Source organism: Catharus ustulatus, chromosome 30, assembly GCF_009819885.2.
Source record: "Catharus ustulatus isolate bCatUst1 chromosome 30, bCatUst1.pri.v2, whole genome shotgun sequence".
In the NCBI taxonomy this organism is placed as follows: domain Eukaryota; kingdom Metazoa; phylum Chordata; class Aves; order Passeriformes; family Turdidae; genus Catharus; species Catharus ustulatus.
In genome coordinates this window covers 2421574-2441356 of record NC_046250.1, presented here as the reverse complement: position 1 = coordinate 2441356, position 19783 = coordinate 2421574, and the positions used below count along the sequence as shown (strand labels likewise).

Sequence of the window (19783 nt, the reverse complement as noted above, 5' to 3'; positions counted from 1 at the left end):
TCCAATTCCTAAAATTTTCCATCCCTAAATATTTCCATCCCTAAAATTTTCTGTTCCTAAAATTTTCTATCCCTAAAATTTTCCATCCCTAAAACTTTCTGTCCCTAAATTTTTCAATTCCTGAAATTTTCCATCCCTAAAATTTTCCATTACTAAAATTTTCTATCCCTAAAAATTTCCATCCCTAAATTTTTCTATTCCTAAAACTTTCTATCCCTGAAATTTCTCAATTCCTGAATTTTTCCATCCCTGAAATTTTCTATCCCTAAAATTTTTCCATCCCAAAATTTTTCCATCCCCTAAATTTTTTTATCCCTAAATTTTTCCATCTCTAAAATTTTTTATCTCTGAAATTTCTCAATTCCTGAATTTTTCCATCCCTAAAATTTTGCATCCCCCAAATTTTCTCTCCCTAAAATTTTTCATCCCTAAATTTTTCTATCCCTGATTTTTTCCATCCCAGAATTTTTCCATCCCAAAAATTTTCCAATCCCTAAAATTTTCTATCCCTGAAATTTCCATTCCTAAAATTTTCCATCCCTGAAATTTCCAATTCCTAAAATTTTCTATCCCTAAAATTTTTTATCCCTAAAATTTTCTATCCCTGAAATTTTTCAATTCCTGAAATTTCCAATTCCTGAAATTTTCCATCCCTAAAATTTTCCATCCCTAAAATCTTCTATCCCTTAAATTTTCTATCCCTGAAATTTCCCATTCCCAAAATTTCCTATCACTGAATTATTCCATCTCTGAAATTTTCTATCCCTAAAATTTCTAGGGAAGAATCCCACAATTTTTTTGGGAAAAAAATCCCAAATTTTTTAGCAGAAAACGGAACTTAAAATAGCGGCAAAAATCAATTTATAAATGCAGGAATTGGCTAAAAAAACCTGGAAAATTCCCAATTTTTGCAGGAAAATTCCCAATTTCTGCAGGAAAATTCCCAATTTTTGCAGGAAAATTCCCAATTTTTGCAGGATTTTGCATCTGTAGGATTTTTTTTTTGGGAATTTCAAACCTTTGCCGTTGCCATTGGGGTCCCCCAGGCAGCTGATGAGGATTTCCCCCGAGCCCAGGCAGTGCGAGGTGTGCGGGAAGGAGGCGCCGGCTTTGAGAGCCAGCTCCTGGGGTTCCACCACCTGCAAAAAATGGGGAAAAAAACGGGGAAAATGGGAAAAATAAGAAAAGTGGGAAGGTTTGGAGGGAAAATCATGGGGAGAGAGAAAAAATCCGGGGAAAAAAGGGAAAAAATTGGGGTAAAGGGGTGGAAAAAGGGGGGAAATTGGGGAAAAAAAAAGGAAAAAATCAGGATGAAAGAATGAAAAAAGGGAAAAAAATCGGGAAAAAAACCAGGGAAAAATAAGAGAAAAGTGAGGGGGAAAATCTGAAAAAAAAAATCAGAAAAAAAAATCAGAAAAACCCAGAAAGAAATCAGAAAAAATTGGAAAAAATCAGAAGAAAAAATCAGAAAAAATAATCAGAAAAAAATCAGAAAAAAATAAAAAAAAAATTGGAAAAAAATCGGAAAAAATGGGAAAAAAATGGGAAAAAAAATCAGAAAAATGAGAAAAAATAAGAAAAAGATGAGGAAAAAAAATCAGGAAAAAATCAGAAAAAATCAGAAAAAAAATTCAGAAAAAAATTGGAAAAAAAAAGAAAAAATAAGAAAAAAACAGAAAAGAATTCAGGAAAAAATCAGGAAAAATCAGAAAAAATTCAGGAAAAAATTAAAAAAAATCAGAAAAAATCAGAAAAAATAAGGAAAAAAATTGGGAAAAATAAGAAAAAATTCAGGAAAAAATCTGAAAGAATACCAGTTAAAATTCAGAAAAAAATCAGAAAAAATCAGAAAAAAAATCAGAAAAAATTCAGAAAAAAATCAGGAAAAATCAGAAAAAAATCAGAAAAAAATCAGAAAAAAGGGGAAAAAGGTGGTAAAACCCAAAGTGTGCCAAACTGACCTTGTGCAGGCGGGGTGCCCTGGGATCTGTGGCCACATCCACGATGTAAAATTAGGAGAAGGAAAAAGGAGAAAAATAAGGGAAAAATTGAGGGGAAAAAACAGAAAAAAAGGGGAAAAAACAGGAAAAAAGTCAGGAAAAAAATCAGAAATAAACCAGAAAAAAACCATGAAAAATTGAGACAAAAATCAGAAATAAATTTTAAAAAATCGAAAAAAATCTGAAAAAAATCAGAAAAAATCAGAAAAAAAATCAGAAAAAAATCAGAAAAAATTCAGAAAAAATCAGAAAAAAATCAGAAAAAAATCAGAAAAAAACCATAAAAAATTGACACAAAAACCAGGAAAAAATCCAAAAAAAATAGAAAAAAATCGGAAAAAAATCAGAAAAAATCAGAAAAAAAATCAGAAAAAAAAATCAGAAAAAAATCAGAAAAAATTAGAAAAAAATCAGAAAAAAATCAGAAAAAATTCAGAAAAAAATCAGGAAAAAATCAGGAAAAATCAGAAAAAAAGCAGAAAAAATTCAGAAAAAAATCAGAAAAAAATCAGAAAAAAAACCATAAAAAATTGAGAAAAAATTTTAAAAAATTCCAAAAAAAATCGAAAAAAAATGTGAAAAAAATCGAAAAAAATCAGAAAAAAATCGAAAAAAATCAGAAAAAAATCGAAAAAAATCAGAAAAAAATCAGAAAAAAACCATAAAAAATTGACACAAAAACCAGGAAAAAATAAAAAAAATTGAAAAAAATCAGAAAAAAATGCAAAAAAAATCGAAAAAAAATCTGAAAAAATCAGAAAAAAATCAGGAAAAAATCCGAAAAAATCAGGAAAAAATCAGGAAAAAATCAGAAAAAAATCAGAAAAAAATCAGAAAAAAACCAGAAAAAAATCAGAAAAAAATCAGAAAAAAAACATTAAAAATTGAGAAAAAAATCAGAAAAAAATTCCAAAAAAAATCGAAAAAAATCTGAAAAAAATCAGAAAAAATTCAGAAAAAAATCAGAAAAAATCAGAAAAAATCAGAAAAAAATCAGAAAAAAATCAGAAAAAAAGGGGAAAAAAGTGGGAAAACCCAAAGTGTGATAAACTAACCTTGTGCAGGCGGGGTGCCCTGGGATCTGTGGCCACATCCACGATGTAAACCCTGGAGGAGGCCAGGCTGGGCAGGACGAGGAAATCGCGCGATTTGCGCCGGTCGCCGTGGCAGCTGCTGCAGGCGTTCCAGCCCGAGTGGTGCAGCTCATCCCCCACGTAGGGCATGGGCAGGCGGTGCACAACCTGCAGGGAGGGACAGGCAAAAATATTCCTGGGATTTCTCTGGGGTTTCTGGAATTTTCCTGGATTTTTCTGAATTTTTTTCTGAATTTTTCTGAATTTTTAATGGATTTTTCCTGCATTTTTCTGAATTTTTAATGGATTTTTCCTTGATTTTAAATAGATTTTTCCTGGATTTTTAATGGGATTTTAATGGATTTTTCTTGGATTTTAAATAGATTTTTCTTGGATTTTTAATGGATTTTTCCTGGATTTTCAATGGATTTTTTCTGAATTTTTCTTGGATTTTTCTGAATTTTTCCTGGATTTTTCTTGGATTTTTAATACATTTTTCCTGGGTTTATCTGAATTTTTAATGGATTTTTCCTGGATTTTTCCTGAATTGCCCCTGGATTTTTCTGATTTTTTCTGGATTTTTAATGGATTTTTAATGGATTTTTCTGAATTTTTAATGGATTTTTCCGGGATTATTAATGAATTTTTCCCGGATTTTTCTGAATTTTTACTGGATTTTCCCCTCAGATTTTTCAGGATTTTTTCTCAGATTTCCCTGGATTTTTCCTGGATTTTTTCCTGGATTTTTCTGAATTTTTAATGGATTTTTCCTTGATTTTAAATGGATTTTTCCTGGATTTTTCTTGGATTTTTTTATGAATTTTTAAAGGATTTTTCTGAATTTTTCTGAAATTTTTCCTGGATTTTTCAGAATTTTTATGGATTTTTCTTGGATTTTTAATGGATTTTTTCTGAATTTTTAATGGATTTTTTCCCGCATTTTCCTGAATTTTTAATAGATTTTTCCTGGATTTTTGATAGATTTTTCCTGGATTTTTCTGAATTTTTAATATATTTTTCCTGGATTTTTCCTGGATTTTTCTTGGATTTTTAATGGATTTTTAATGGATTTTTAATGGATTTTTTCCTGGATTTTTAATGGATTTTTTCCTGCATTTTTCTGAATTTTTAATGGATTTTTCCTGGATTTTTAATGGATTTTTCCTGGATTTTTTTCTCAAATTTTCCCAGATTTTCCCATTTTTGGAATCCTGGATTTTCCCTGATTTTCCTGGATTTTTCCAGGTTTGGAATTCCAGATTTTCCCAGTTTTTAATCCCAGATTCTCACAGATTTTTCTGGATTTTTCCAGGTTTGGAATCCTGGATTTTCCCTGATTTTTCTGGATTTTTCCAGGTTTGGGATCCCAGATTCTCACAGATTTTTCTGGATTTTTCCAGGTTTGGAATCCCAGATTCTCACAGAATTTTCTGGATTTTTCCAGGTTTGGAATCCCAGATTCTCACAGATTTTAATCCCAGATTCTCACAGAATTTTCTGGATTTTTCCAGGTTTAGGATCCCAGATTCTCACAGATTTTTCTGGATTTTTCCAGGTTTGAAATCCCAGATTTTCACAGATTTTTCTGGATTTTCCCAGTTTTGAAATCCCAGATTCTCACAGATTTTTCTGGATTTTTCCAGGTTTGGAATCCCAAATTCTCACAGATTTTTCTGGATTTTTCCAGGTTTGGAATCCTGGATTATCCCAGACTTTCCCAGCCCATACCTGGCAGTACTGGGGGGATTTAAATCCCAGATTTTCCTGGATTATCCCAGATTTTCCCAGGTTTGGAATCCCAGATTCTCACAGATTTTTCTGGATTTTTCCATGTTTGGGATCCCAGATTCTCACAGATTTTCCTGGATTTTTCCTGGATTTTTCCTGGATTTTTCCTGAATTTTTAATGGATTTTTCCTGGATTTTTAATGGATTTTTCTGAATTTTTAATGGATTTTTCCTGGATTTTTTTCTCAGATTTTCCCAGATTTTCCCAGGTTTGGAATCCTGGATTTTCCCTGATTTTCAAGGATTTTTCCAGGTTTGGGATCCCAGATTCTCACAGATTTTTCTGGATTTTTCCAGGTTTGGAATCCCAGATTCTCACAGATTTTTCTGGATTTTTCCATGTTTGGAATCCTGGATTTTCCCAGTTTTTAATCCCAGATTCTCACAGAATTTTCTGGATTTTTCCAGGTTTGGAATCCTGGATTATCCCAGCTTTTCCCAGCCCATACCTGGCAGTACTGAGGGGATTTAAATCCCAGATTTTCCTGGATTATCCTGGATTATCCCAGATTTTCCCAGGTTTGGAATCCCAGATTCTCACAGATTTTTCTGGATTTTTCCAGGTTTGGAATCCCAGATTTTCCCAGGTTTGGAATCCCAGATTTTCACAGATTTTCTGGATTTTTCCAGGTTTGGAATCCTGGATTCTCACAGATTTTTCTGGATTTTTCCAGGTTTGGAATCCTGGATTCTCACAGATTTTTCTGGATTTTTCCAGGTCTGGAATCCCAGATTCTCACAGATTTTTCTGGATTTTTCCAGGTTTGGAATCCCAGATTCTCACAGATTTTTCTGGATTTTTCCAGGTTTGGAATCCCAGATTCTCACAGATTTTTCTGGATTTTTCCAGCTTTGGAATCCCAGATTCTCACAGATTTTTCTGGATTTTTCCATGTTTGGAATCCTGGATTTTCCCTGATTTTCCTGGATTTTTCCAGGTCTGGAATCCCAGATTCTCACAGATTTTTCTGGATTTTTCCAGGTTTGGGATCCCAGATTCTCACAGATTTTTCTGGATTTTTCCTGGATTTCCCCCTGTATATTTCTGGATTTCCCTTGGATTTTTAATGATTTTTTCTGAATTTTTCCTGGATTTTTCTGAATTTTTCCTGGATTTTTTTCCTGGATTTTTAATACATTTTTCCTGGGTTTATCTGAATTTTTAATGGATTTTTCCTGGATTTTTAATGGATTTTTCCTGCATTTTTCTGGATTTTTCCTCGATGTTTCTGAATTTTTAATGGATTTTTCCTGGATTTTTAATGGATTTTTCTGAATTTTTAATGGATTTTTCCTGGATTTTTCCTGGATTTTCCTGGATTTTTAATGGATTTTTCCTGAATTTTTAATGGGTTTTTAATGGATTTTTCCTGGATTTTTAATGGATTTTTCTTGGATTTTTAATGGATTTTTCCTGCATTTTTCTGAATTTTTAATGGATTTTTTCTGGATTTTTCTGAATTTTTAATGGATTTTTCCTGGATTTTTAATGGATTTTTTCTGGATTTTTTTCTCAGATTTTCCCAGATTTTTCCAGGTTTGGAATCCCAGATTCTCACAGATTTTTCTGGATTTTTCCAGGTTTGGGATCCCAGATTCTCACAGATTTTTCTGGATTTTCCCAGTTTTTAATCCCAGATTCTCACAGATTTTTCTGGATTTTTCCAGGTTTGGAATCCCAGATTTTCCCAGTTTTTAATCCCAGATTCTCACAGATTTTTCTGGATTTTTCCATGTTTGGAATCCCAGATTCTCACAGATTTTTCTGGATTTTTCCATGTTTGGAATCCCAGATTCTCACAGAATTTTCTGGATTTTTCCAGGTTTGGAATCCTGGATTATCCCAGCTTTTCCCAGCCCATACCTGGCAGTACTGAGGGGATTTAAATCCCAGATTTTCCTGGATTATCCCAGATTTTCCCAGGTTTGGAATCCCAGATTCTCACAGATTTTTCTGGATTTTTCCAGGTTTGGGATCCCAGATTCTCACAGAATTTTCTGGATTTTTCCAGGTTTGGAATCCTGGATTATCCCAGCTTTTCCCAGCCCATACCTGGCAGTACTGGGGGGATTTAAATCCCAGATTTTCCTGGATTATCCCAGATTTTCCCAGGTTTGGAATCCCAGATTCTCACAGATTTTTCTGGATTTTTCCAGGTTTGGAATCCTGGATTTTTTCAGGTTTTCAATCCCAGATTCTCACAAATTTTTCTGGATTTTTCCAGGTTTGGAATCCCAAATTTTCCCAGGTTTGGGATCCCAGATTCTCACAGATTTTTCTGGATTTTTCCAGGTTTGGAATCCTGGATTCTCACAGATTTTTCTGGATTTTTCCTGGATTTCCACCTGTATATTTCTGGATTTCCCTTGGATTTTTAATGGATTTTTTCTGAATTTTTCCTGGATTTTTCTGAATTTTTCCTGGATTTTTCTTGGATTTTTAATATATTTTTCCTGGGTTTATCTGAATTTTTAATGGATTTTTCCTGGATTTTTAATGGATTTTTCCTGCATTTTTCTGGATTTTTCCTCGATTTTTCTGAAATTTTAATGGATTTTTCCTGGATTTTTAATGGATTTTTCCTGGATTTTTCCTGGATTTTTAATGGATTTTTTCCTGGATTTTTAATGGATTTTTCCTGCATTTTTAATGGATTTTTTTCTGATTTTTCAATGGATTTTTCTGAATTTTTAATGGATTTTTAATGGATTTTTAATGGATTTTTCCTGGATTTTTAATGGATTTTTCCTGGATTTTTTTCTCAGATTTTCCCAGATTCTCCCAGGTTTGGAATCCTGGATTTTCCCGGATTTTTCTGGATTTTTCCAGGTTTGGAATCCCAGATTCTCACAGATTTTTCTGGATTTTTCCAGGATTGGAATCCCAGATTCTCACAGATTTTTCTGGATTTTTCCATGTTTGGAATCCTGGATTTTTCCAGGTTTGGAATCCCAGATTCTCACAGATTTTTCTGGATTTTTCCAGGTTTGGAATCCCAGATTCTCACAGATTTTTCTGGATTTTCCCATGTTTGGAATCCTGGATTTTCTCAGACTCTCCCAGGTTTGGAATCCTGGATTTTCCCAGATTTTCCTGGATTATCCCAGATTTTCCCAGGTTTGGAATCCCAGATTCTCACAGATTTTTCTGGATTTTTCCATGTTTGGAATCCTGGATTATCCCAGCTTTTCCCAGCCCCATACCTGGCAATACTGGGGGGATTTAAATCCCAGATTTTCCTGGATTATCCCAGATTTTCCCAGGTTTGGAATCCCAGATTCTCACAGATTTTTCTGGATTTTTCCAGGTTTGGAATTCCAGATTTTTCCAGGTTTGGAATCCCAGATTCTCACAGATTTTTCTGGATTTTTCCAGGTTTGGAATCCCAGATTCTCACAGATTTTTCTGGATTTTCCCAGGTTTGGAATCCCAGATTTTCCTGGATTATCCTGGATTATCCCATCTTTTCCCAGCCCATACCTGGCAGTACTGGGTGGATTTAAATCCCAAATTTTCCTGGATTTTCCCAGCTTTTCCCAGCCCATACCTGGCAGTACTGGGGGGATTCAGGATCCACATCCACAGTGGCCAGGAAATCGGGAATGGCGGCGCCGGTGTTGCGGTAAATGCAGGGCAGGTACAGCAGCTGCTCCCGCGGCCCTGCAGGGTCACAATTTGGGATAAATCCCCAAAATTCCAATTTTTCCCATTTTCCCATCCCTGTTCCTGTCCCTCTGGTGGCAGAGGAAGGGCAGGAGTTGGGAATGTTGGAGCAGAACTTGCCTTTCATGGCATCCAGAGGGCTGGCGTAGCCCGGACCGCACGCGGAGCACTTGGCTGTGGGGAGGGGAGAGTCAGAAATTCCAAAAATATAAAAATTCCAAACATTCCATCAATCCCAAAAATTTCATCAATTCCATAAATTAAATCAAATCCATAAATTAAATCCATCCCATAAGTCCCATAAATCCCATAAATTCTATCAATTCCATAAATTCAATCAATTCCATCAGTCCCAAAAATTCCATCAATCCCCAAAAATTCAAAAATCCTATAAATCCCAAAAATTCCATCAATTCCATCAATCCCAAAAATCCCATAAATTCCATAAATCCCAAAAATTCCATCAATCCCAAAAATAAAAAAAATCCCCAAAATTCCATTAATTCTATCAATTCCATCAATCCCATAAATTCCATAAATTCCATAAATTCCATGAATTCCATCAATCCCAAAAATCCCAAAAAATTCCATCAATTCCATAAATCAAATCAATCCCATAAATTCCATAAATTAAATCAATCCCATCAATTCTATCAATTCCATCAGTCACAAAAATTCCATCAATCCCAAAAATTCCATCAATTCCATAAATTAAATCAATCCCATAAATTCTACCAATTCTATCAATTCAATCAATTCTACCAATTCCCAAAATTCCATCAATCCCAAAAATCCCATAAATCCCACAAATTAAATCAATCCTATAAATTCATAAATCCCAAAAAATCCATAAATCCTATAAATTGTATAAATTCCATCAATTCTATCAATCCCATCAATCCCCAAAATCCCATAAATTCCATCAATCCCATCAAATCCATAAATTAAATCAATTCCATCAATCCCATTAAATTCCATCAATCCCAAAAATTCCATTGATTCCATAAATTAAATCAATTCCATGAATTCCATCAATTCCATAAATCCCATAAATTCTATCAATCCCATAATTTCCATCAATCCCATAAATTCTATCAATTCCATCAATCCCATCAATCCCAAAAATCCCATCAATCCCATCAATCCCAAAAATCTCATAAATTTCATCCATGCCAAAAATCCCATCAATTCCATAAATTAAATCAATTCCATCAATTCTATCAATTCTATCAATTCCATCAGTCCCAAAAATTTAAAAAAAATCCCAAAAATTCCATCAATTCCATTAAATTCCATCAATCCAAATAATTCCATAAATCCCCAAAATTCCATCAATCCAAAAAATCCCACCAATTCCATCAATTCAATAAATTAAATCAATTCCATAAATTCTATCAATTCCATCAATCCCATCAATTCAAAATTCCATCAATTTCATCAATTTCATCAATTCTATCAATTCCATGAATCCCATAAATTCCATAAATTCTATCAATCCCAAAAATTCCATAAAACCCCAAAATTCCATTGTTTCCATAAATTAAATCAATCCCACAAATTCTATCAATTCTATCAATTCCATCAATCTCATAAATTCCATAAATTAAATCAATCCCATCAATTCCATCAATTCCATAAAGTCTATCAATTCCATAAATTCTATCAATTGCATCAATTCCATAAATCCCATAAATTCCATCAATTCAAAATCCCATAAATTCCATAAATTCTATCAATTCTATCAATTACATAAATCCCATCAATTCCATAAATCCCATAAATCCCAAAAAATTCCATCAATTTCCTAAATCTCATCAATCCCATCAATTCCATAGTTCCATCAATTCCATTAATCCCATAAATTCCATAAATCCCAAAAATTCCATGAATTCCATAAATTCTATCAATTCCATCAATCCCATAAATTCTATCAATCCCAAAAATTCCATCAACCCCATAAATTCAAAAAATTCCAAAAATTCCATAAATGCCATTAATTCTATCAACACCATCAATCCCATAAATTCCAAAAATTCCATAAATTCCCTAAATCCCATAAATCCCAACAATCCCATAAATTCCCTCAATTCCCTGAAATTCCAAAAATTCCATAAATTCCATAAATCCCAAAAATTCCATCAATCCTAAAAATCCAAAACATCCCAAAAAATTCCATAAATGCCATAAATCCCATAAATTTTATCAATCCCAAAATTCCCAAAAATCCCAAAATTTCCATCAATTCCCTAAATTTTATTAATTCCCTCAATCCCATAAATCCTATAAATTCCATAAATCCCAAAAATCCCCAAAATTCAATCAATTCCCTAAATTCTATCAATTCTTCCAATACCATAACTCCCAAAAATTCAATAAATCCCATAAATCCCAAAAATCCCATAAATTCCATAAATCCCAAAAATCCCCAAAATTCAATCAATTCCCTAAATTCTATAAATTCCTTCAACACCATAAATCCCAAATATTCCATAAATCCCATAAATCCCAAAAATTCCATCAATCCCATAAATCCCATCAATTCCATTAATTCAAAAAATTCCATTAAATCCCAAAAATCCCATAAATTTTATCAATCCCATAAATCCCAAAAATCCCATAAATTCAAGCTGTTAATTAAAATTTTTAGGGTTTTTCAAGGAAATATATATTTTAAAAATCAAGCTGTTAATTAAAATTTTTAGGGGTTTTTAAGAGTATATTTAAAATTAAAAAATCAGCAAAAAAATTTTGAAAATCAGGGATATTTTATTGTTTATATATTTTATATTGTATTACATTATATTATATCATGTTATATTATATTATATCACATTATATTATATTGTATTATATTACATTGCATTATTATTATATTATATTGTATTGTTTATATTATATTATATTATATTATATTATATTATATTATATTATATTATATTACACTATATTGTATTATATTACATCATATTATATTTTATATTATATTATTTATATGATCTTCAAATATTTTAAACTATCCCCAAAACCATAAAAAATAAATTGATTTTTTCCTGCTCCAAACCAGTCAAATTCTTAATTAATTGGAAGAAAAATTAGATTTTAATGAAGGAATTCAAGTTGTTAATTAAAAATTTTTAATGAAGGAATTCAAGCTGTTAATTAAAATTTTTAGGAAGTTTTTTAGGGAATATTTAATAAAAAATAATTCACGAAAAATATTTTGAAAATCAGAAATTTTATATTATACTATTTTATATATTATATAATATATTATTTACATTATTTACATTTTATATTATCTCAAAATATTTTATATTATCCATAAAAATATAAAAAAATAAAAATTATTTTTTCCTGCTCCAAACCAGTTAAATTCTTAATTAATTAGAAGAAAAATTAGATTTTAATGAAGGAATTTAAGCTGTTAATTAAAATTTTTAGGGTTTTTTTTAGGGAATATTAAAAAAAAAATTAGGAAAAATATTCTGAATATCAGGGATTTTATATTATATTATTTTATATATTATATAATGTATTATTTACATTATTTATATTTTATATTATCTCAAAAAAATATAAAAAATATCAATTTATTTTTCCTGCTCCAAACCAGTTAAATTCTTAATTAATTAGAAGAAAAATTAGATTTTAATGAAGGAATTCAAACAGTTAATTAAAATTTTTAGGGGATTTTAGGGAATATTAAAAATAAAATTAGGAAAAATATTTTGAATATCAGGGAATTTATCCCCAAAAATATAAAAAATAAATTGATTTTTTTTCTGCTCCAAACCAGTTAAATTCTTAATTAATTAGAAGAAAAATTAGATTTTAATGAAGGAATTCAAGCTGTTAATTAAAATTTTTAGGGGGTTTTTTAGGGAATATTAAAAATAAAAACTGAGGAAAAATATTTTGAATATCAGGAAATTTATCCCCAAAAATATAAAAAATAAATTGATTTTTTTTCTGCTCCAAACCAGTTAAATTCTTAATTAATTAGGAGAAAAATTAGATTTTAATGAAGGAATTCAAGCTGTTAATTAAAATTTTTAGCGGTTTTTTAGGGAATATTAAAAATAAAAACTGAGGAAAAATATTTTGAATATGAGGAAATTTATCCCCAAAAATATAAAAAATAAATTTATTTTTTTTCTGCTCCAAACCAGTTAAATTCTTAATTAATTAGAAGAAAAATCAGATTTTAATGAAGGAATTCAAGTTGTTAATTAATATTTTTAGGGTTTTTAGGGCATATTTACATGTTTTAATTAATAAATTAATAAATATATAAAAAGTGGAATTTGACCCCCCCCTCCCCCACTTCCGGGTATTAAAAAAAATCAAATTTTTGGGGGGATTTTTTATTTTTTGGGGGGATTTTGGGGTTTTTTGGGGATCTCTTACCCATCCTGGAAATGAGAATTCCAAAAAATTTTCGGGTTTTTTTTTGGGGAGAAAGAAACGGGAAAGAACCGGAAATGAAAGGAAAAAAAAAAAAAAAAAAGTGGGAGGGGATTGGGAGAGGAGGAGCCAAAACACGAGAAAAAAAAAATAAAAAAAGCAAAAATTCAACTTAAAAATCCAAATAGAAACTCCTAAATTTCTGCAAATCCTGATTTTTTTATTCCCCATTAAAAAAAAAATTAAAAATATTTTGTTTTTTTTTTTGGGTGGAAAAAAATGGCAAAAAATGGCAAAAAAATGAGATTTTTTGGGGAATTTTTCCAGGAGTTTTGGTATCAAAATTCAGGATTTTTGGGAATTTTATCCTAAAAAAATTCAAAATATTTTGGGCTTTTTTGGGTGGAAAAAATGGCAAAAAATGGCAAAAAAGGGCAAAAAATGAGATTTTTTTGGAATTTTTCCAAGAGTTTTGGTTCCAAAATTAATTATTAATGAATTTTTTTCTCATTATTTTTCTCATTATTTTTTAACCTCATTATTTTTTAATTTTCTCATTATTTTTTATTTATTTGTATATTTTTTCCTCATTATTTTCTCATTATTTTTAATATAATTATTTTTTAATTTTCTCCTTTTTCTTCCAATTTTTTTCTTATTATTTTCTCATTTTTTTAATCATTATTTTTTAATTTTCTGGTTATTTTTATTTATTTTTAAATTATTTTTTTCTCATGATTTTTCTCATTATTTTTTTAATCTCATTATTTTTAATCAACATTTTGGCACCTGAGAAAAGAGAATTTAATTTAAAAATTGCATGGGGAATATGGGGGAAAAAAAGGAAATTAAAGCAGGATTATAAATATATTTAAGTGCTTTGTGTATTTAAATTATATTAAAATAAACAAAATAATAAAAATAAAATTTACTTTATTATTCCCATTCTGTTTTGATGGATTTTTTTTCACAAATGTTGGATTTGATGCTTCCAAGGTGGTGAAAATGAGGAAAATTCAAATTTTTCAACCTGGAATTGCTTCCCTAAAGGAGAAAAAAAAAATCCAGTTAAATTTATGTTTTAATTTGAAATATGGATAAGATAATAATTAATAAAAATAAATAATAAATGTAAAAAAGAAAAAATAAATGCAAAAAATTAAATTATTAAAATTAGAAACTACCTTAAATACAAATTATCTTAAAAAAAAAAATTTTTTTCTAATGGAATTAACTATAAAATTAAAAATTTAAATTTATTACAAATAACAGAAGATGTTTATCCCAATTAAGTTGATTTTATCCAATTTTAAAATTTCTTTTTTGCTCATTTTTGGGGTTGTTTTAATCAATTTTTGGGGCTTTTTTAATCAATTTTTGGGGCTGTTTTAATCAATTTTTTTGCTGATTTCCCCTCATTTTTGGGGCTGTTTTGCCTCATTTTTGGGACTGTTTTTTTCCTAATTTTTGAGGTTGTTTTTCTCATTTTTGGGGCTGTTTTTTCACAATTTTTGAGGTTGTTTTTCTTATTTTTACTCTGTTTTTTCCTCATTTTTGGGACTGATTTTCCCCATTTTGGGGCTGATTTTTCCTCTTTTTTGAGGCTGTTTCCCCCCATTTTTGATCTGTTTTTTCTTCATTTTGGGGCTGTCTACCCCTCATTTTTTTGACTATTTTTTCTACATTTTTGATGGTTGATTTCTCTTATTTTGGGACAGTTTTTCCCCATTTTTGCTGTGTTTTTTCCTCATTTTGGGGCTGATTTTTCCTCATTTTTGGGACCGTTTTTCCCCATTTTTGGTGCGTTTTTTCCACATTTTGGGGCTCTTTGCCCCCATTTTTTGGGGCTGATTTTTCCTCATTTTTGGGACCGTTTTTCCCCATTTTTGGTGCGTTTTTTCCACATTTTGAGGCTCTTTGCCCCCATTTTTTGGCGCTGTATTTTCTTCATTTTGGGCTGAATTCCCCTCATTTTTTTGGGCTATTTTTCCACATTTTTGGGTCCAATTTTCGCCTCAGGTAGGGAAATTTTAGCCTCAGGGGGGAAAATTTTGGCCAGCAACCAAACCCCTCACCTGGCCACCTCAAAACCCATCCATGTAGATCCAACCCCTCCCTCAGGTCGGAAATTTTCCCCTCAAGTTGAGAAATTTTAAAAAATTTTTGGAGCATCCCCCACCCCTCAGCGATGAGGCCCGACCTCTCCTCACAACCCTGAGGGGCGCTTTCCTCTCCAACCCAACCCCTCACCCCCTGAAGCATCCCCCGCCATTCCCCAACCCCTCACCCCCTCAGAAATGGCGGATTCATGAGGGGGGAAAACCCGTGAGGCGCTGAGGGATGCGGGGGGGGGGGTCACGACCCCAGCGCCGCCATTTTCCCGCCCTTCCCCTTCCCCTTCCCTCAGCCCCCTCAGGGCCCGGCCCCGCGTGACGTCACCGCGCGCAGGCGGAAGTGACGTCACCGGTATCCCTCCGCCGGCCAGGTCCCCTTTTTGTGTGTGTGGTGTGTGTGTTGTGTGTGTGTGGTGCGGCTGCGGGCGCCGCGCGCCTGTATCAGCCCGCCGGGCCCGACGACCTTTTTTTTTTTTTTTTTTTTTTTTTTTTTTTTTAATTCCCCCCCCACCTTTTCCGTGAGGAGGAGGAGGAGGAAAAAAAAAAAAAAAACCCACCACACGCACCACGCCAAGCACGGAGCCGCCCCCCGGCAGAACGTACAGAGGGCGAGCAGAGCCAGGGATAATTCCTTCTTCATCACCATCTTCATCCTCCTCCTCAGCATCCCAAGCGTGAGGGGGGAGGAGGAGGGAGGGGGGGGCTCATGCCACCTGCCCCCGCGCCCTGCGGGGAGAGGAGAGCGGCGGAGCCCCACAGCAGCGAGCGGCGGCAGCGCTGAGGAAGGTGAGGCGGGGGGCGCGGGGAAATGGCGGGGGGGGATGAAGGCGGCGGAGCCTCCCGGGAGGGAGATGGAGGCGGGGGGGAGAAAAAATCGGTGATGGTGGAACCGGCTCGAACCGCCCGGGAATGGGGGAGAAGGGGGGAATGGAGGATAAGGGGGGGGGCGGCAGGGCCGGAGCGCGCCGTACACAAAGCGGTGGCGGGAGGAGGAGGAGGAGGAGGAGGAGAGGAGGAGGAGGAGGAGAAGGAGGAGGAGGGGGGAGGGCTCGGGGTGCCGGGGAGGAGCCGCGGCCGCTCCCGCCGGGCCCCGGGCGGGCGCTGAGGGACGCGGAGGGATCCGCGCGCAGCCCTCACGGCCCGGGGGGCGCGGTGATGCGGCCGCCCTCAGGGGAGGGGGGCGGCGGTGATGCGGCCCCGCCGCCGCTGCTCCCTCCGCGCACCCCCTCCCGCCGTACCGGGGATCCCCTCACGGTGCCCTCACTTTTCCTTCACTTTTCCCTCACGCTTCCCTCACGGTGCCCTCCCGCTCGCCACCACCGGGGTGAGGAAGGGGCGGTGTGTCCCTCCTTTACCGGTGCTGCCGCCCCCTCCTCTCTTTGGCGGCCATGTTGGGCACGGGGATTATTTTGCGCTCTCTTTCTTAGCCGCCACAATACGCTGAGGGTGTGTGAGGGGGGGCTTGGCCCGGGCTTCTCGGGAGAAGCGGCCTTCTGCCGGTTTTTGAGGGAGGATAAGGAAAAGGGGAGGGTTTGTGATCAGCACTCCCCCTCTCCATCATCCTTGGCCTTGCTGGTGCTTCAGCTTCGCTGAGTGAGTGCCGCTCTGCAGCGCCCTGAGGGGGGAATGGGGGCCCCAAATCCCTGAAGGGATCCGAAATTCGTGAGGGGGAGTGGGATCCCAAGTCCCTGAGGAGATCCCAAATCCGTGAGGGGAGAATGAGATCCCAAATCTCTGAGGGGATCCCAAATCTCTGAGGGGGAATGGGATCCCAAATCCATGAGGGGATCCCAAATCCGTGAGGGGGGAATGGGATCCCAAATCCCTAAAGGGATCCCAAATCCCTGAGGGAGGAATGGGATCCCAAATCTCTGAAGGGATCCCAAATCCGTGAGGAGATCCCGAATCTCTGAGGGGATCCCAAATCCCTGAGGGTGGGAATGGGGATTCCAAATCTCTGAGGGGATCCCAAATCTGTGAGGGGGGGGTACTGAGATCCCAAATTTCTGAGGGGATCCCAAATCCTTGAGGGGGGAATGGGATCCAAAATCCCTGAGGAGATCCCAAATCTCTGAGGGGGGAATGGGATCCCAAATCCTTGAGGGGATCCCAAATCCCTGAGAGGATCCCAAATCCCTGAGGGGATCCCAAATCTCTGAGGGTGGCACTGAGACCCCAAATCTCTGAGGGTGGAATGGGGATCCCAAATCTCTGAGGGGATCCCAAATCCTTGAGGGGGGAATGGGATCCCAAATCTCTGAGGGGATCCTAAATCCCTGAGAGGGGGACTGAGATCCCAAATCTTTGAGGGGGGAATGGGATCCCAAATCCCTGAGGGGGTCCCAAATCCTTGAGGGGGGAATGGGATCCCAAATCCGTGAGGGGGGCATGGGATCCCAAATCCGTGATGGGGGAATGGGATCCCAAATCTCTGAGGGGAGAATGGGGATCCCAAATCCCTGAGGGTTCTGGGGTCAAGATCCCAAATCCTTCCCCTCAGGGATTTGGGATCCCATTCCCCCCTCAGGGACTTAGGATCTCAGTCCCACCCCTCAGGGATTTGGGATTGGGATCTCAGCCCTCACCCTCAGGGATTTGGGATTGGGATCCCAGCCTTCTCCTCAGGGATTTGGGATTGGGTTCCCAACTTTCTCCTCAGGGATTTGGGATTGTTATTCCAATATTTTCCTCAGGGATTTGGGATTGGGATCCCAACCTTCTCCTCAGGGATTTGGGGTTGGGATCTCAATCATCTCCTCAGGGATTTGGGAAACCAAAACCTTCTGAGGGTCCTGGGGTCAGGATCCCAGTGCTTATCTCAGAGATTTGGGATTGGGATCCCAACCTTCTCCTCAGGGATTTGGGATTGGTGTTCCAGTGTTCTCCTCAGGGATTTGGGATTGGGATTCCAGTCCTTATCTCAGAGATTTGGGATTGGGATCCCAACCTTCTCCTTAGGATCCTGGTCTTTACCTCAGGGATTTGGGATTGGTGTTCCAATGTTCTCCTCAGGGATTTGGGACTGGGATCCAATGTTCTCCTCAGGGATTTGGGATTGGTGTTCCAATGTTCTCCTCAGGGATTTAGGATTGAGATCCCAACCTTACCCTCAGGGATTTGGGATTGAGATCCCAACCTTCTCCTCAGGGATTTGGGATTGGGATCCCAACCTTCTCCTCAGGGATTTGGGGTTGGGATCCCAACCTTCTCCTCAGGGATTTGGGGTTGGGATCCCAACCTTCTCCTCAGAGATTTGGGATCCCATTCTCCCCTCAAAGATTTGGGATCTCAGTCCCACCCCTCAAGGATTTGGGATCCCCATTCCTACCTCAGGAAAAAATGAGAAAACTCCTCCAGGATTCCCAAAATTCCTGGGACAGGGGCAGCAATTCCCTCCCTCCTGCAGGATTTGGGATCTGGGAATAATTGAGAAAATTCCCAATATTTGGATTACTGAGAATTCCCAGGATTTGGGAATATTTAGAAAATTCTCATTATTTGGAACTATTTGGAAAATTCTCAGTATTTGGAAATATTTGTAAAATTCCCAATATTTGGAAAAAAAACCCCAAAATTGGAATTTCCATTTGATTTTCTTCCAAATTTTATATTTCAACCCTCTCATCCCCACCCCATTTTAAAACCAAAATTCCCAGGATATTTTTTACCCAATTCCCATAAAAATCCAAATTTTTTTTTTGCAAATCCATCAATTTTCCCTTAAAACCCCAAAAATTTGAATTTCCATTTGAAAAAAACCCCGAAAATTTGAATTTCCATTTGATTTTCTTCCAAATTTTATATTTCAACCCTCTCATCCCCACCCCATTTTAAAACCAAAATTCCCAGGATATTTTTTACCCAATTCCCATAAAAACCCAAATTTTTAATGAATTTTTTGAAAAAAAAAATCCCGAAAATTTGAATTTCCTTTAAATTTTTTTCCTAATTTTACATTTCAACCCCTTCATCCCCACCCCATTAGAAAATTAAAATTTCTAGGATATTTTTTATAAATTCCCATAAGGAAAAAATCCAAATTATTTTACAAATCCATCAAAATTTTGGAAAAAAAAACCCCGAAAATTCAAATTTTTATTCGATTTTTTCCCGAATTTTTTGTTCCACCCCCCTGATCCCCACCCCATTCTAAAATTAAATTTCCCAGGATATTTTTAACCCAAATTTTCAATTTTTTCCCCCTTTTTGCAGCATGGCAGACACGGATCTGTTCATGGAGTGTGAGGAGGAGGAGCTGGAGCCATGGCAGAAAATCAGCGACGTCATCGAGGACTCGGTGGTGGAGGATTACGGCTCCATGGACAAGAATTCCACTGGTAAAATCACAGAAAAATCCAAATTTTTATAGAGATTTCCTCACTTTATTTCCTCCCCACATTTTTTCCTGATTTTCTCCTTTTTTTTCTACTGAAATTTCCCCTTTTTTCCCTGATTTTTCTCCTTTTTTCTGCTTAATTTTCTCCTTTTTTTTCTCCTTATTTTCTCCTTTTCCTCCCTGATTTTCTCTCTTATTTTCCTCAAAATTTCCCTCTTTTTCCACTGATTTTTCCTCCTTTTCCCTTTTATTTTTCCTCTTTATTTTCCCCCTTTCTCCCTTAATTTTCTCCCAATTTTCCCCCTTTTTCCACTGATTTTTCCCCCTTTTCCCACTTCATTTTCCCTCTTTTTTCCCCACATTTTTTCCTGATTTTCTCCTTTTTTCTACTGAAATTTTTCCCT

At 35.7% G+C, this 19783-nt stretch overlaps 2 protein-coding genes across 2 annotated transcripts in view; one reads left to right on the top strand and one right to left on the bottom strand.

Moving 5' to 3' along the window:
- Window positions 1-12992, bottom strand: part of LOC117008787 (methanethiol oxidase-like) — a 33095-nt gene extending 20103 nt beyond the window's left edge. Inside the window, exons 1-5 of the mRNA XM_033082853.1 lie at window positions 12933-12992; window positions 8646-8699; window positions 8410-8522; window positions 3056-3241; window positions 1019-1139 (exon numbers count right to left, since the gene is read on the bottom strand). Coding sequence (XP_032938744.1) covers window positions 1019-1139; window positions 3056-3241; window positions 8410-8522; window positions 8646-8699; window positions 12933-12936 — 478 coding nt within the window. The 5' untranslated portion in view covers window positions 12937-12992. The remainder of the gene's footprint in view (window positions 1-1018; window positions 1140-3055; window positions 3242-8409; window positions 8523-8645; window positions 8700-12932) is intronic.
- A 2593-nt stretch (window positions 12993-15585) lies between these two features.
- POGZ (pogo transposable element derived with ZNF domain) overlaps window positions 15586-19783 on the top strand; it is a 57461-nt gene continuing 53263 nt past the window's right edge. Inside the window, exons 1-2 of the mRNA XM_033082597.1 lie at window positions 15586-15829; window positions 19256-19380. Of these exons, the coding sequence (XP_032938488.1) occupies window positions 19257-19380 (124 nt within the window). The 5' untranslated portion in view covers window positions 15586-15829; window position 19256. The remainder of the gene's footprint in view (window positions 15830-19255; window positions 19381-19783) is intronic.